We start from the raw sequence: 16,636 nt of genomic DNA on the forward strand, positions 1-16,636 counted from the left end.
TCATTCTCCAACTCCTCAAGATCATCTTGGCAATAGAAATATCCTGGGCACTCAGCCCATACATAGATGAACTTGAGGGTAACTCTTAAAGGGAGGGGGGTTGGGTTTGTAGTTACAGAGGGAGAGCAGAAGACACACATACGTACATTATTTCTTTCTGTGTCTCTTCTTAAAAAAAAATCTTTATTTTTTTCTTCTGGTGATCTAACAGTCAAATAAAAAAGCACTTGTGAAAATGTTCTATGTTCAGTCACTGTGCCAGCTGTTAATTGACAGCTCAACTAACCTCCACTATTTGTTGCCACCTTGAAGCTCCTCAAAATTTGATTTGCCTTTCTCTGACATTAGTTGCCGTAAATTAAACTTTAATGTGCGGAGCTCATTACCGCAAATCACAGCCATTCAAACTCAATGCATTTATTTCCCCTTCAACGCACATTCACACTCTGTCTTGCCTCAGTGAATCTTGTATATTCTGCTCCATATTTTAAAATAATAATAGTAATAAAAGCTGATATCCCAGATGAAATGATATCATTTACATTTAGTGCTGGAGAAAAATACGTCCAAGTGTCTGACGCCTTTGGCTGATGTCTTTCAGTGCACATATATATGCAGCGTATTATCTGTACAGATCTCTTGTACAGTTTAGATATATTAATTACAGTGGCCACTTTTGTCTGTTCACATAATTAATAGGGCTGCAACTAACAATTATTTTCATTGTTGATTAATTTGTCGATTATTTTCTTGATTAATCAATTAGTTGTTTTGTCGATAAAATTAAAATTGTCCAAAATGATATCCTTAAATGTCTTGTTTTGTCCACAATCCAAAGATATTCAATTAACTGTCATAGAGAAGTGAATAAGCCAAAAAAAATACTCAAATTTAAGAAGCTGGAATCAGAGAATTTCGACTTTTTTTTTTTTTTTCGTAGATTACTCAGTTAAATGTTAAAATAGCTGGTGATTAACTTAATATTGGAGAACTAATTACTTAATTAATTGTTGCAGCTCTTATAATTAAAAGCAAATAAACTGAATCCTGTAAAAGGCAGAAAAATATTTAAATGCTTCTTTCATTATTATGACAAACTATTCTCATGCTTATTTGTTCTGCTGCTATGATTTGAAAAGGATGACTGTAATTATGTCGATGAACATCCTTTTCATTAGACCAATACATTTTAAGGTAGCATGTGTACAACAGTCTGCACAGATGTGCTTACTTGCAGCCACGTGAATTTCCAAGCAAGATTAAGTATAGGCAGAGAGCTGTGTGAACGATTTGCTAACTGTGAAAAAAAGACAAATAAGTCAAAAATCATCACCTCTGGAATAGTGAGACATGTTTTTGTTTTATCTATTTAGCCAGAATATGTGACACACTATAATTTTGTTTTAAAAAACAGACAGAGCTTTTAATTTACTGCTGGTACATGTTAGTTAATTCATGAAAATGTATGAACTCCCATGCAGCACACTTGTAACACACTTGGAGGGATGTGGACTTGAGGGAGCCCTTTTCTGCCCTGTGACTACCGCATATTCAGCAACAGACTCCATCTGGTTTTACAGTCCAAATACACAGACAGAGAAAAGCTGTGTTCCCCAGTGTCCCCCCCGCCTGTCACTGGCCCTACCTCATGTTGTGACATTAATTATTGTGTTTTTCCATATGTTCCATACATGCAAGGCCAAGATCCATCTTTCATCCATTTCAGCCTGGAAACTTGGAACACAAATCCCTATAAAGCAATGTTTTATTTAAGGTCATTTGTCGCAGTCTCCTTGGCCATTTATTTTTCTTCAGCAACAGCACATTTTACAGAATTACTTTTGGAAGAATTACATACTTTTCTATTCTTCTATAATGCACTTTCTGCACTTGCACTTCTGTAAAAGCTCAGTAGACATAAAATGTTTCTATTTATTTAGTTTTCAGTCTAGCTCGGCACCTCTGGACAGATCAATAAAGTAGTTTTAACTAGGTTTAGTGTTTTAGCTGTGAGAGAAACTGGGTGCGACTACGCCGGTAAAGGGTCTACAGGGGGACCAGCACAGGCTGAAAAAGTGGAGATCATAGCAGACCTCAGCCAGAACATGGGGGGAAAAGTCATTGCTCAGAGCAGGTTGATTTCATGCCCCAATGCAGCGGCAGTAATTGCACCCAGACCCGTTTTATTGCGAGTTGATTTTAAGGAGGGATGAATGGAGAAACATTCTGTAAAGTGTTTATTTTGGGGGATGACCTTTATTAACCCATTTTCCAGGCAGGTTCCCCTGAGGTGGCCTGGCTCAGTGCTAGATTAACCCTCGCAGGCCCATGGTAGTCGGGCTGCTCCCCATCATAGTGTTTCAGGAAGCAGAGGATGACAGTAAGATTGGACCTTGCAACGTGTGTGCAAAACCCTCTCACACACCACTTTTAGGACATAAGCTACTCACCCACCCGTGATCCACACATGCAGAGAGTTTGTGTCGATGTTCGCAGTAGGCAAGTCAGCATCAGACTGGATGGTGAAGGTTAATGTGTGATTGAAACAGACAGCCAGAGAATGACGTTAAAATGAAATACAGCAAGTACTTTTTACTGGCTGTTTTTCCTCTGCTGAAAACAGTTGCAGTAAATTAGTGGATTGTCTTTATGGGCTTTTATCATCTAAATAAATGATCATCTGAGATTATGTGAGGAGCTGATCACCCCTTGAGTGAATGTGAGTGTTCATGCCATTGATTGTATATAAAGATGGATGACAGGTGTCCACCTCCTCCCACTGTACAAAAATGTAGAGATGTTCAGATATCATTTTTACTTCCTGATACAGATATCTGATCTTCACATATTGTCCGATAGCACATACCAATCCAATAAAAAAAAAAAAAATCAATTCAATCCAATTGGTAAAGAGTTCATTATGTTTTCCCCCAAACCCCAAAACAGTTCAGGCTAATCCAATTCAGAATAAAAAAAGAAAGAAAATCCCAAGTCTCAGTTTTACCACAGATCCTCACAAAAACAGTGAGGAAATACAGATTGAAATAACAGCAGATTATGAACAACATACATCAGACACTGCTGGGAAGTAGTGGGGTCCTGTTTCAGAGCTAATATATTATGTGGTATTGGATCAGTGCATAACCTTGCATATCCACCACTGTCCAACGCTGCATTTTAGGCAGTATCAGAAGCACTTTTCGATTCAGGTATCGGTATGGGAACAACACTACTATACATCCCAGATATGAGCGCTACCATCTTGCACTAATGATGTAATTTGGAACCAGAAATTTTTTTAATTTAGAGGGTTCGGGGTTTATGACCTAAACTGCAGCCATCCACCAGGGGTTGATCAAGTTGTTTTGGCTTTTGGGGAGCTGTCATGTTGTCCATCTTAATTCATGTCAATAATGAAGTATATGCTGATCAATTCTGTCTCTGCACCTAAATCATTCAACAATCCTCTTGCTAATATGCTAACATCTACTGCAACAGAAAGGGTTTTCAAGACGCTGTATGAACCTACTGAGCCTCTCTGCTCTCTGTCCTGCATGTCGCTTCCTCTAACTGATGCTGGAACAATGTGCGAATGCAGCGCCTTTGATGTACCGAGGTGAAATTGTGGTTTGGATTAAGAGCGAGCGCAGCTTGGCCAGGTATTGTGTGAGCACACGAGGGCCGCCATTGCCGTAGAGCCCCCTGTCAGCACGCGTTAGGAAGAGCTGTGATCTGGCCTCCCCCTGAGTGGGCTCTGTGTTTCTGTGTACCATGACTATGCTTAGGCCTCTCTCTGATCTCCGCTCCCTATCTGTTCAGCAGGTCCAGGGTCACATGCCTCCGCTCATGATCCCCATTTTTCCACACGACCAACGCACTCTGGCAGCAGCAGCCGCCGCCCAGCAAGGCTTTCTCTTCCCTCCGGGAATGTCTTATAAGCCAGGTATGCTTGCAACTCAAGTCTTTGTTCTGTCCTTCCCCCTTTCTCACTGCTTGCTCTGTCTTTTCCCTCACACTTTAATTCATAAATGATTTTTATTGTTAAATCCGCTTAACAATTGTAAAGCAACAAACAAATGCTTGATTCACACTGGCATGCTCTGCCCTGTCTGAACTTGAGCCTGGACTTGAGACCAAGGCCTGGGAATGTTCTAGTCCATGTGGAACAATAGATATGGGCAGAGAAGCAGAGGAATGTAAACATGTCTTCAACATGAAAGTATCTTTCAGGAGTGAGCTGGCTGTAATTGTTTTTCAAGTATCCAGTGTTAGAGATCCAATAACACAAGAGATTAACCCTGCACGAAAAGTTTTCCTGTTGTTAAATGTGTAAAAAGCAATTCCTCTATTGTAGTTTGACACGATTTTATACAACTTTTGATCTTGAAATTAAGTAATTAAAAGACAATTATGAAGTGGATAGTGTGTGGGTGATGTAACAAGCCGGTTTTCCTGCACCATGAGTGTTTCATTGCCTGCAACAGCATGTCTCTTTCTTTCCCTTTGTCTTTTGAATTGAGTAAAGGTGAAACTTATCAGCTTTCAAAATAAAGAAATGTTTAGTTGAAAGATTGTCGCAACATGTTGACTGATGCTCTGCCAAAGCAGTTACCGTGTATGCTTGTGAAAATTAAAGATGCACAACCACATACTACTATACTCATATAAAAAAACATCTGCAGCCTAAATGGCTTCCTGCTTCTCAGTCTAAGCTTTTCACCTTACACGCCCTACTTGGTCCCAGACCCAAGCAATTTTTAGACGTGTCTATTACTTATTCAATAAAATTAAACTGAATTTGTACACTTAAAAAAAGTTTCGCTATTTTCTTTCCCACACACGCAAATAGAAGGAGACAGTGTTGTGTCGATGAAAACCTCTAAAAGGATTTATGAGTCAGCCAGAAAAAGGAAAGTCCTCTTGTCTGTTGTAAAACAGAACCAGAACAAGGACTGAAAACGGAAAAAGAAACACTGGGAAGTCAGCAGGTTCACAGCAGAACATTAAAAGGTGTGGTAGTGCAGTTAATGAATTAACTATAAAACCACAGGATGAAAAAGAAAGTCAGCTATTTTGGAACTATGGAGCCATGACAGCTTAAACAAAGTGCCTGAGGGGGAGTCTTTTACCAGTGTGCTTTCTGCGATAGGTTTGACACGGAAAATGTTTTAGTTCAAATAACAGGAGCTATTATGGAATCATGGTCAGGGGTCGCCATGTGTATGGTTCCTGCATAATTCATGAGCTCATGAAGAAATAGCAAAGGGGGTCTGAAAATGACTCTTGTAGTCAGGAGAGGTATTTCAAAACCTCTATTATTTCCGCCCATCCAACACAATATACACAATATATCCAGAGAGTACAATGTTATCACCACCACCTGCAGGGCCTACAGGATGCTGCCGTGTCCTTTCTCCATGAAGTGAGTGGCCAAGCATTCACTTCCAAGACTAAGGCACACTAATCTGATGTTATCATTATGAGACAGCTCCCAGGGACCACTGCTTATGACCCCAGGCCCTGTGGTGCTCACATGGCAACAGAGTCATTCTGGCACCGTAGTGGTAAGTCATCACACCATCCACAGGCTGTGCTCAATGGCCTGGTGTTGCATGGTAGACAAGCACAGTCGTAGAAACACCAACTCATCTTTTAAACAAATAGATACAAGTTGGACTTCCCTGACTTGCCTTCAGTCTGATGTGCCTCTAATGGACCTGCAGAATGACCCGATAGTTTTCGGGGTCTCTGCCAGTCTTACTCATAGACATCCTGCTGACAGTTGACAGTGATATTTTATTTTAAAAATTGTGCTTTTACCACATTTTAGTTGTCACACTTCACAATCTGCAAGCTAATCAGTAGATGCCACTAAATCCTACATACTGGTCTTTTATTTATTATTTTATTTTTAATTTTTTTTTACTATATGGCCTCATTAGATTTACTTGAGAATGAAATCTCGACAATATAAAATTATATGTCTGCATATTAATGCTCATTTAAGCCTGAGAACAACTTTGTTGATTCAATAATAAAATTTAAAAACAGATGAAAAGAGAAGATCAAGTTTGAGGGTTCAACTCGAATAGTTCATTCATCATCATTTGATCCGGTCTAAGAAAGGTTTTCGGCTACTTCTGTCAACCCTCAGCAGATCTATGACTTATATTTTATGGCACCACATGAGCAGGGAAACATAGCCTGTAGTGACCATGGCGTCACCTGCAATACCCCCTCCCCCCGTAGCATTCAGAGCCCAGGCTCTGGGCTTGGGACCAGCCATGGCCAGTTAAAAAAAGCCCAACAGTTTTAAACGTAATTCCCTTCCACTGGTGACGCTATCCTGGCACGGCGCCCATTCTGCTGGTGCCTCCACACAGGCACCCAAGACCCAGACCTTGAAGCCGGAGACCCCCGGCGGTCGCTGTGTGCTCACTTAGCACATGACCCTCCCCAGGTTTCACATGACATCTGAAGACATCCAGCCATTTATTATTCCCAAATCCTACGTCACAGACAGCACAGAGAGAGGGAGACAGAGAGGGAAAGCGATACCAAAAAAGAGGAGGTGTGGAAATAACCACAGCGCACCCCCGCACCTCCAACCCAGCGCTATTTGAAACCACTTCTGCTGTGTGATTTTATTTGCTACTAAATGGGGATTGAATTTCCATGGCCTGTATCACATTGTGCTGTGCTGTACAAGATTGCAAAGTGAGGCGAGCGGGCGAGGGCAAAGTGAAAGAGAAGGTATATACATTTACCTTGTCTGTGGCTTAATGGCTCCATATGTTTGTGAGAAGAAGTGACAGGGAGAAGTGGGGTCTGAGCGAAGGGCAACTACCCCCCTCCCCACTCCCACTGTGCAGCAGCCCACCTCCCCTCCTCCAGACTCATGCTTCAAACCAACCTCGCCTGTATGAACGCCGGCCTGCCCTGTCTCACTGGGGCTGTTCTGTCCGTCTCAACACACTAGGTCGAGTGTGTGTGAAAGCGTCTGGTTCTCAGTTATACACCCCCGCGGACATCACTCATACAGCAACCGTTTTTATATCCCTGTCTGACAAACGTGCTGATGGCAGGCCAACAGTAGTGAATGGTAATGAATAGCGCTGCTATTTGGAGACCAATTCTTCCTTGCTTGATCGCGGTGATATGCAAGATAAGAATGTGCAGGCTTTTTTAACCTTGTTATTGTGACTGCACACTTGTTCTAACCAGTTCGCATACAAGTGCTTTCACTCCGCTGCCAAAGCTATCACTCAGAAACAAACAATGTACTGTTGAACAATAGCCAGACAAGTCTACAGCTGTACGAACTGCCTGAGAGAACATGCTGGTCCTTTTACATAATCGCTAACTGAATAGCAGGCGAGATATTTAACATTTATTCTGAACTCAAACACGCACACACACACACACACACACCTGAAAGTCCTCCTTAGGGACAGTTCACTCCAAAATCTAAAATATCTATTTTGCTCTTAACTGTAGTGCTATTTATCTATCTAGAGTTGCTGAGTTTTAGAGATATTGGTCTTAAAGATGCCTGCGTTCTCTTGAATATAACAGAACTAGATGGCACTGAAAACAAATACATTTGAAATATTCAACATCAATGTCTTTCAAGATAATCCACAGACCTTGTTGTGAGCAGTTTCATGCAAGATCTACTTTCGTTCTAGTAGGAGGAAAGTAGTTCTGGTAAATTCAACCAACTCCTGTGAATTCTGCACAACCTTGCAATTTTGTCCAAACAACTTTTTCACAAATTTGACCAATCGTCGTAGCTTCACCAACCTCAGCAGTCACACAAACAAACGTAATACATGTATCGACTCATTCCTTATTTGTCACTGGTACTGAAAAAACACAACGTTTGTCATTGTTATTGATATTTATCAGTGCTCTACTTCTACATTTGATAATTTTGTTCTTGTGCTTTTGACTGAGTTTTAGCTGCAAAAAGATTTTGCTTCTTTGTGGAGTATCCCCCTGGGTGCACTTTTTCATAAATAAAGCACAAATAAAGCAGATTTTTTTTTAAGAATTTAAGGTAAGGTAACTAGAACACTCAGAACAGAGTATGGTTTCATTCTCACCAAAGCAAGCTGCCTTTGATTTTTAACTTTTTTTTGCTACAATTTTCACTTTCTTTGCCAAAACCTCCAAAAACATTGTAACATGCACTGTTACAGTGCCTAGTTCCATTATATCTGATATCTCTTTAAAACGCAGCAACTCACACCAAAGCAATCTAGATGGATTAATAACATGTCAGGCCAGAGGAAAAATATGTTGTTGTTTTTTTTGTTTTTTGTTTTTTTGGGGGGGGGCTTTAAACTATGTAGTAGTTATTGTTGTCATGGTATTTTCCAGGATGAGTTATTGTGCAGGTGGAGGAAGGAGGGAATGGTGTGAAACGTTCCTAAGTAATCCTGCTCCAGTCAAACCAGCTTAGCCTTTTGTTAATGCAGATGTTTGGGCTTGAAGCCGAGGGCTCGTTGCAATGTGTGCCACATTGCTGTGGCAAACTAGTGCAGGGCCTGGGATCTGTGTTGGCACTTGCCTGGTTGCTGTGGGCCCAGCTCATTGTCTGAACCTGTACGCATTGTTGTCTTCTCTCTCTCCCGCTCTGACAGGTGATAACTACCCGGTGCAGTTCATTCCATCCACAATGGCAGCTGCAGCAGCGTCAGGACTCAGCCCCCTCCAGCTCCAGGTATGTACAGTACTATGACAAAGAATGCTAGGGACGCCCGCCAAGCCCAGGGCAGAAAGGATGGCTAAGCAGCTGTACGCTAAGTAATGAGCTGCACACTAAATAATCCTGGAGGCCCCCAGCTCACACACGCTTATCACCTTACATATGTAATTTATCCTGTTTTATAGAGGATTTATCCCCACTTGCTCTGCCAGACAGAGGAGTTAGGAAGATAATAGTTATTAGAGGGAATGAGAATCACTTTGGTTGCCTTAATCGCCTGCCAGTGAATTTATCAGAAGACAATTGTGTGTGTAAAGATTCTCTCTCCTATTGCTTTTATCTAGTTAAACCACAGTAAAAAATTCTTTACTCTCTGTGAGGAAAACAAAAAACAAGAGGAAAGTTACCTGAGAATGAAATCTCTCTTTTTAGGGAGACCTAGCCAAGACAGCACACTGGTTACAGTTTAAATAGAAAAAAAAAACGTACAGACAGAAATATAAACATTAAATACACGAGGAAGAGACTAAATCCAGATCAGATAAAACAGCTGTATTTCTCAGTTACAAGGACTTTTAACACAGCTCCCCATAGTAGTAGCAGTAAAAGCTGATGGTGCAAAGTGATACAAAGTGAGGCTGGGCTGCAGTTGTGAGGCACAGCAAATGTTGGGATAGGCTCCAAGCCCTACAGGCTCCTCCAGGAGTTTTCTCACACAGCATTTAAAAAAACTGAACCCAGGTCACGGCTTAACCTGAGGCCATAATGTTTAATATAGATAATTATCTGCGTTCTCTCCTTCAAGCTGTTACTATTATGAATGCTACTGTTACCAGGGCTTCTCTGAGCCTGTGCATGATCTTTGTTTCTAATTTGGTGATAATTATTCCCTTGCTAAGTTTTTACTGACTTTTCTTTACATAAAAAAACAAGTAGAAGCTGAATAACAACCATATCTATTCAGCTGCAGGGCTGCTCGTTACTCCTCTAATTATCATTTTCCTTTGCAGTTTTGAGTAATTGTAGATCTTAAGTCTTTCTGAAAATCAGTACTGTTCTTTGGAAACAAAAGGAGGAAACAAAGCATTAAAAAGCATCCCTCATAACATATGGTTGAGTCACCACTGCTGCTTTGTCAACAACAGCCAAAAGCTGCTGAAAGCTACAACATGTGATGGAAGAAAGCAGTATGTCAAGATTAAACAAGGGGGAACTTAAGACTGAGGAGGGGGGGAACTCTTTGCACGCTGATATATGTGGCATTTGTCCTTCTGAGGCTACCACTGTCAGTGTTAACGAGCCTTGGCAAGTTCTAACAATGCATGCAGCTGGCTCCAAAGAGCTGTGCGTCATTACACGGCCATGAGAAGAGCTATCAGGAGCATGTAAGGTGTTTAAAATGAGTCTGCTCATGTCTGAAGACGTGTGCCTGTGAGAGGTAGAGCTGGAGGTATGTTTCTGGGGTTCATATGTGTTGCGTGGTTTGTGAATCATGGAGAAGTCCATTGGAAAGGAGTGGTAGTTCAGACAGGCATGCTGAGTTTATTTATAGTGGTGTATGAGGTCAGATGAGACAGTCATATATCTGAAGGTTGGGGTGAGGAGGGGAGACGAGCCTGAAGTGATTAATTCTGATTATGTATCTAACCCTGGGAATGGGCAAAAACAGTGCCTCCAAGACCATGACTTGGCTGACCTTTACAGAACACAGTAAACAAAAAGAGGTGCATTTTCCATTAATTGAAGTCTGTCAGCCTGTCACATATTCCGCCTGCTGGCTGCTATTTACCCTGCGTAGAGACTCCCCTTAAAACAGCAAGGCAAGTCAAACATGCCCTTTTCTACATAGCTGGGATCAACAAACCATGTGACTGCCACCACTTCCTTTACAAAGCACTGGGAGCCAGCTATGATTAAAAACATCATATCAAGCCAGACATGGAATTAAGTTGGAGTTGTCTCCTCCCTTTTAGAGCAATAATAGCACCGGCACACTCCTTCCTCTTCAAAATGAAACTATTGAAAAGTGTTCTCCAATAGTGTGTGTGTGTGTGTGTGTGTGTGTGTGTGTGTGTGTGTGTGTGTGTGTGTGTGTGTGTGTGTGTGTGTGATGGAAAGAGTACAGAAGAAGCAGATAAAATGTTCTTCTCATAAACAAAAACAAAAATGACAAGATGAGACTCATCTAAAGTGAGTTGAAACAAAATACGACACTTTGTGTGGTAATTAGTTGGGGTCAGAATCTCTTGGCACCTTATGAATCAATTCCCCTTCAGAGGGCAACAATGCAAGTATAAAACTATCACTGATGCACAAAACTTTTCATTTCTATACATGATTTATTTTTTCTTAATATGTTACTCATTGCTACTTATTTTTTACTTTTTATTTATATTTATTCATATACATTTATTACACATTACCTCAAAATGCTTTACAGTGAGCAACAAAATATGACACATTATCATACACATGAAAAAATGGTTAAAATAAACAAACTAGATAAAATGCGTAATGTGATCCATAACCCTTTGAGAATAGCAATGCATCTGTGAATCAAATAGTAAAAAATGACATATACTTTGAAATTAACACATTATGACCTGTTTTATAATGATGTAACTTATAACTTAAACACTTCTGTTAAAAAAAACACACAATTAAAATGAAGTAAAATACATTGATTTAAGGCTCCCCTGCAAATATCACTTATTACTTATCATATTACTGAGTTTATTCTTCATGCATCATCAAGCACAATACTCCACTCACCCTTTAAACTGTCCTGTGTTTTTCTAGTTTCACCTCCAGGCTCATTCTTCATCTTCCTCACACACACACACACACACAAAATCCCACACACATATGGCTGAATAGGCTGCCCCCCAATTAAAATATCTCTCCCTGTCAGCTGCATGGCAAGGTATAATTTTCACCAATTTACTCAGTTTAGATTGTGCAATATATGAACCTTAAAAATTATCTTATTGGAAGAATTAATTCCCACAATGCTGCAGAGGTAATGTGATCAGCCATCCAGTCAGAGAGGCAAGCCGCTCCGTCAGTCTTAATGTTGGCCACGCAGCCTCTTCACAATCTCCTCTGTCATAACAGTCTGGGATCCCCCCTCTCTATTGCCCGCCCCTTCTCTCTAAGAGAAGAAAACCCACCAAGGTAACAAAGGCTTCGAGCTGATGGATGTAAATGAATCTTCCAGGATGCGTTTGAGTGTTGGAGACTGTAATTTGCTTGTCAATACAGGGTGGTAGCATCACTCTGGCGGCTGGCAGTCTGCGAGTGGCTGTCACCGGGCATTGCTGTACCACAGGGCAATTTCACTCAATGTTTTCCTGACAGATTGGCTCTCGTCCTCAACTCACAGGAGGGGAGGCGGGTAAACTATCCCAGCGCGACATGCCCCTCTTCATTAGTGCCCACACAGGGCCGGGATGAGACCAGGACCAGCAGGAAACAATGGCTCCATCCCTGCCTGTCCTTCCCTGATTACAACTGACACCTCTCAGCGAACAGAGGAAATTGTGCTCAGATTGTACCCCAATCTGTCCGGACACCTACTATATTCAATCGAGTGAAGAGACAAGAAGGGAATTTCCCTAATTCCACAAAAGAATTTCCTATTTGGGTCAGCACTTAATTTGCTGTTTGTACACTATACCTGGCCTCAGTTGCCAAGTGAAAAACAATTTACTTAAGGCCAGTATGAACTTAATACATATCACCCGTGCTTTTTACAGAACCGCTAAACAGGAGGAGGACCTTTGAGAAAGTCCTGTTTTCTATCATTGAAAGCAGACTTTGGGGTTTAGGCCATTTTAAAGAAAGCATTATTGGATAAAGCAGAACATCTGGGTTCTCTGTATGCAGTATCAATGTTAGGACTAAACAAATAAAAACCCTCTGCTTTCACTCAGTCAAAGCTCCATTTTCTATTCCTTGCTGTCTCTGTCTCACTCACTTGCTTTTCCAATTGTCCAGCCACATCTTGAAACGAAGGATGCAACGATTATTTAATTTTGTCCATGGTCCATAGATCAGTGGTTCTGAAAGCCTAAGGTGACGTCTTCAAATGTTTTTTTTTTTTTTTTTTACAACCCAAAGATAATCAGTCATAGAGGAATACAGAAACCAGAAAATATTCACATTTGAGAAGCTGACATTAGATGATTTGGATATATTTTCTTTCAAAAAAAAAAAAAAGATTAATTGACTATCCAAATAGTTATAATTAACTATTAATTTAAAAGTTGACAAGTAATACTAGAAACGCCAAGTGAGTCATTTTTATCCCTCCTGGTGTATTCAAATGCATGTAACTTTGTTAATATAATTAATATATTTAATAAATCCTGCAGTTTATGATTTTTCAGTGAGGGGTCTGGAGTACAAGAGAAAAAAATCTCATCCGACTGCACAAGGCCTATGCTTACAGTAGGCTATACCTATTGTACTATAAGGTTGCAAAAACAATTTAAGTAGACAAAATAACCCTTCATTATTAAAAAAAAATTTAAACATTAGCTGATGTTCTTCATCTACACTAATTAAATTGTTTTAATATGTTCATCTTTTAATTTAGGGGCTATGTCACCTTTTAAATGACTGTACAGTTTATTCATGAATTTAAAAAATGTACTTCTGTTTGGAATTAAATAAAGTAAATAACTTAAAAATTTGAAACTTCATAAACTGAATTACTTATTATTCCAAATTAACAAATTTTGTAAATTACCACTTTTATGATTGCCGACACTGTTGCATTTTGGGGGTAAAAATGAGCCTGTGGCTTTTCTGGGAATATTGGAATGTGTAGTCTAGTGTTAATCGTCTATTATTGCAGTTATACTTTAAATTACTCCCATCCTCTGTTTTTCCTTATTGTGTCTCTGTGTTACTCTTGCTTTTTTCTTCCTTAATTGTTCACATCCTCTTGCTTTACACTACTGGAAGTCGCACTGCTCGAGTGATGACTTAATGCTGCAATAATCATCTGCCGCATTTGCTATGCCATCTCTCTAGGCCCATGATAAACCTGGGCCCAGCCTCGGCCCATGCTCCCACTGTAAAGATGAAAAGCAGCCCACATGCTCAGCGACGAAACCCGGACCAGATCTCAAGCAGACAGACACATCTGAAGGAGTACTCAGAAGCTTAGACGACTGGAGTGATAAGAAAGAGTGTTACACGGTCAGGGACAAACAGGAAGAAAGTGGGAGAGCAGCAAACCACACATTATCTTTTGTTTGGATGTAAATGCCTGTGTAGTACAGATGTGAAGAAACGGTTTCCATCATTAACAAGTGAAGCACTTTTGACTTTGAAAGAGAAAGAGGGAGAGGAGGAGGAGGAGGAGGAGGGGAAAAAAGAGAGAACAGACATACTGTAGAGAGCAGCTGTTTCTGTGTTTATGAGCAGAGGAGCTCGGTCTTTGAAGGTAACCCAGAGCAGTGCAGCAGTGCTAGCTGTGTGTGTAAGGCTGGCTAATAGGACGGCTAGGTGAGCAGCTGGATGGAGGCAGTGGTGAACAGAGGGACAGATGGACAGATAGAGTGGATAATGCAGTGAGCTGCACTGAATGGGAGGGCTGGCTCTGGGGCCCCTGGGCCTGCAGAATCCACACACACATTCACACAAGATGGGCTGTTTTTGTGTGTGTGTGTGTGTGTGTGTATGTGCCAAACTGATAGAGAAGGACTTAAATATATATACTGTAGATGCAAGTTCGGCAAGAGGAGGAGTTAGAGCAGAGCAGGTTGGGTGCCAGCAGATGAGACAGATGTTGGGCCATACTGGAAAGCATCGGCACAGTGCACCAGGACGCCTTCCTCCACTCCTGACATCTGGGTCTAGCCTGGGTCAGCCTGCCTGGTCGCCCTGGGCAATGAGCCTGTACAAGCCTTGTGGCAAACGGGGCTGGCGCTGTGCTGCCTTTTAAATGGTGTGGTGCACTGAAGCACAGTTAATGCCCTCATATCCAGCCCAGTGCTCAGCGGCCAGGCCAGGCAGAGGTGAATGAGACATTGACAGACAAACAGACATGCTCGCACACAAAGAGGTCGATTAGGAGAGTGTGACAGTCATCAGATAATGTTCACCTCCTGGAAAATGCAGAGGATTTATTTCGTATTAGGAACTGTTTCAGTTTTAAAGCAATTTGTTTATTATTTTGCAGGCCGCAGTCATAAATGTGCAATGCAGCATCATTGCTGGCAGCAAGAAATCTGACAAATATCTGCCACTGTATTTTCCAGCACATATTGCCATGCTGTGAAGAAAAACAAGATGCACATTTGTTTTTCCACACAAAGTTTTTTTTTTCTCTTCATACTACAAGCCATATGCTCCAGTGTTTGCAGAGGGGAAAAAAAGCGTAGGTGGAAGTTATGAGCAAATTAATGTTTTTCTCATAATTGATAATGATCTATAGTACCAGCTTTGTTGTTTTACTAAACAAACAGTGGCTGTCGGTCTTAATTGCACATCATACTACCGAGATGTCTAACATCATCAGCAGAGTGTGTAATCTCAGTTTAATGTCGCAGGCAGAAAAGTGAACCTCCCTGTTTAACCTCTGCTGCCTCCAGAGGGCTTGTTTTTAATTACCAGAGGCTAACAGGCTGACCTTGGGCGTGCTGCACTCACTTTGAATCTATGCTTGCTAAGATCTGATCCGCTCTACTGGGAAACAGGGAATGTATGGGGTTAGGAGGAAGACCTTAGATGTTGTGTTTCCGTGTCTCCTCATTTGTTTTTGTTCTGTTACGATTAAGTACAGTTTTTAGGAAAAAGCCAAAAGCTCTCAAAGCACGGAACATATTTTATTGTAATAAATGCACATATCTGGTCATGGAAAATGGCCTTCAAGCTAAGAGAAAATACACATATTTCTTGATTACCACCCACACTGCAATCCCATTAGCTATTACATTCATTTTCCTGTTTTCTACCATAATACCAGCTGTGCCATAAGCCAGGTTTCTACTACACTGTACCACTCAGCTCAACTCAATGAGCTTTTGGTAGCAGGTAATTTACTTTTTCCACTGGATATAGGAAATATTCTTTAGCTTATCATCATGGCGAGATCAGATGAAACTGCTGTGACACAAACACACTGGAACAATAAAGGAACTCCTTCTTTTTGAGATCTTTTCATTGGCAACCAAACAGAGGAACATCTGCACTTTTTTAATTGATAGTGGAATAGTTTTGTGGGCTACCAGTTTTTAAGATCTGGGTTGAAGGAAGGGAAAAAAATGCAGCCAGAATTTGGGTGATGATTCTATTCACTTCTGTCTTATGGAAAAATCCCTCACACAGCTCTTGCTGTGCATCAAAATGTATTGGTCACAATGGGACAATTTCTTTTGGATAATTGTACATTTTTTTGGACAATGGAAAACAAAAACAGCAAGCAGAGTCAAGCTGAGCCGTACCATGCAGTGGAATCATTAGTGTGCTACTCTATGGCTTGAAAGTATGGGAATGGAAGTATGGAAGTGCTATGTGCATCCTAGAAACCATATACGTTTCCCTGATCAAATAAAACAGAACGACTAGTGTTATGAGTGTAGAGCAGAAAAACGAATAGAAAAAGGACTCAGAAGGGTCCCAAGCTCCACGCAGGCTTTCACCTACTCCTCTAATACTCCTCCAGTTGGGGCACTGACTTTCAGCTTGACCCTAAGTACCATGAACCTTTTGCTGCCCCCACCTGGCAAATAGATATGAAGAAGAGGGTTATTAGATGTGAGATAGTCAACTGGGGAAACAGGCAGATGTCCTATGGTTAGAGAGAGCAGCCCTGGCAGGATGCACCATCTATCAGCCTTTAGCCCCACAATACCGAGTATATTGTGATGTTCCACTACTATTTTGTGAGGTTGTTATTTCAAACTGAAGATGTGC

The 16,636-nt window shown here is 41.0% G+C and overlaps 1 protein-coding gene across 5 annotated transcripts in view; it reads left to right on the plus strand.

Annotated features, from left to right (window-relative positions):
• Positions 1–16,636, plus strand: part of sox6 (SRY-box transcription factor 6) — a 172,872-nt gene that overhangs the window by 117,378 nt on the left and 38,858 nt on the right. For 3 of the 5 annotated variants that reach the window (XM_084716580.1, XM_084716603.1, XM_084716595.1), the window contains 2 exons: positions 3,820–3,943; positions 8,646–8,725. In XM_084716580.1, coding sequence (XP_084572706.1) covers positions 3,820–3,943; positions 8,646–8,725 — 204 coding nt within the window. The remainder of the gene's footprint in view (positions 1–3,819; positions 3,944–8,645; positions 8,726–16,636) is intronic. The other 2 variants (XM_084716587.1, XM_084716606.1) reach the window with 1 other exon arrangement.

Source organism: Lutjanus erythropterus, chromosome 1, assembly GCF_056507025.1.
Source record: "Lutjanus erythropterus isolate fLutEry1 chromosome 1, fLutEry1.hap2, whole genome shotgun sequence".
NCBI classification, from domain to species: domain Eukaryota; kingdom Metazoa; phylum Chordata; class Actinopteri; order Lutjaniformes; family Lutjanidae; genus Lutjanus; species Lutjanus erythropterus.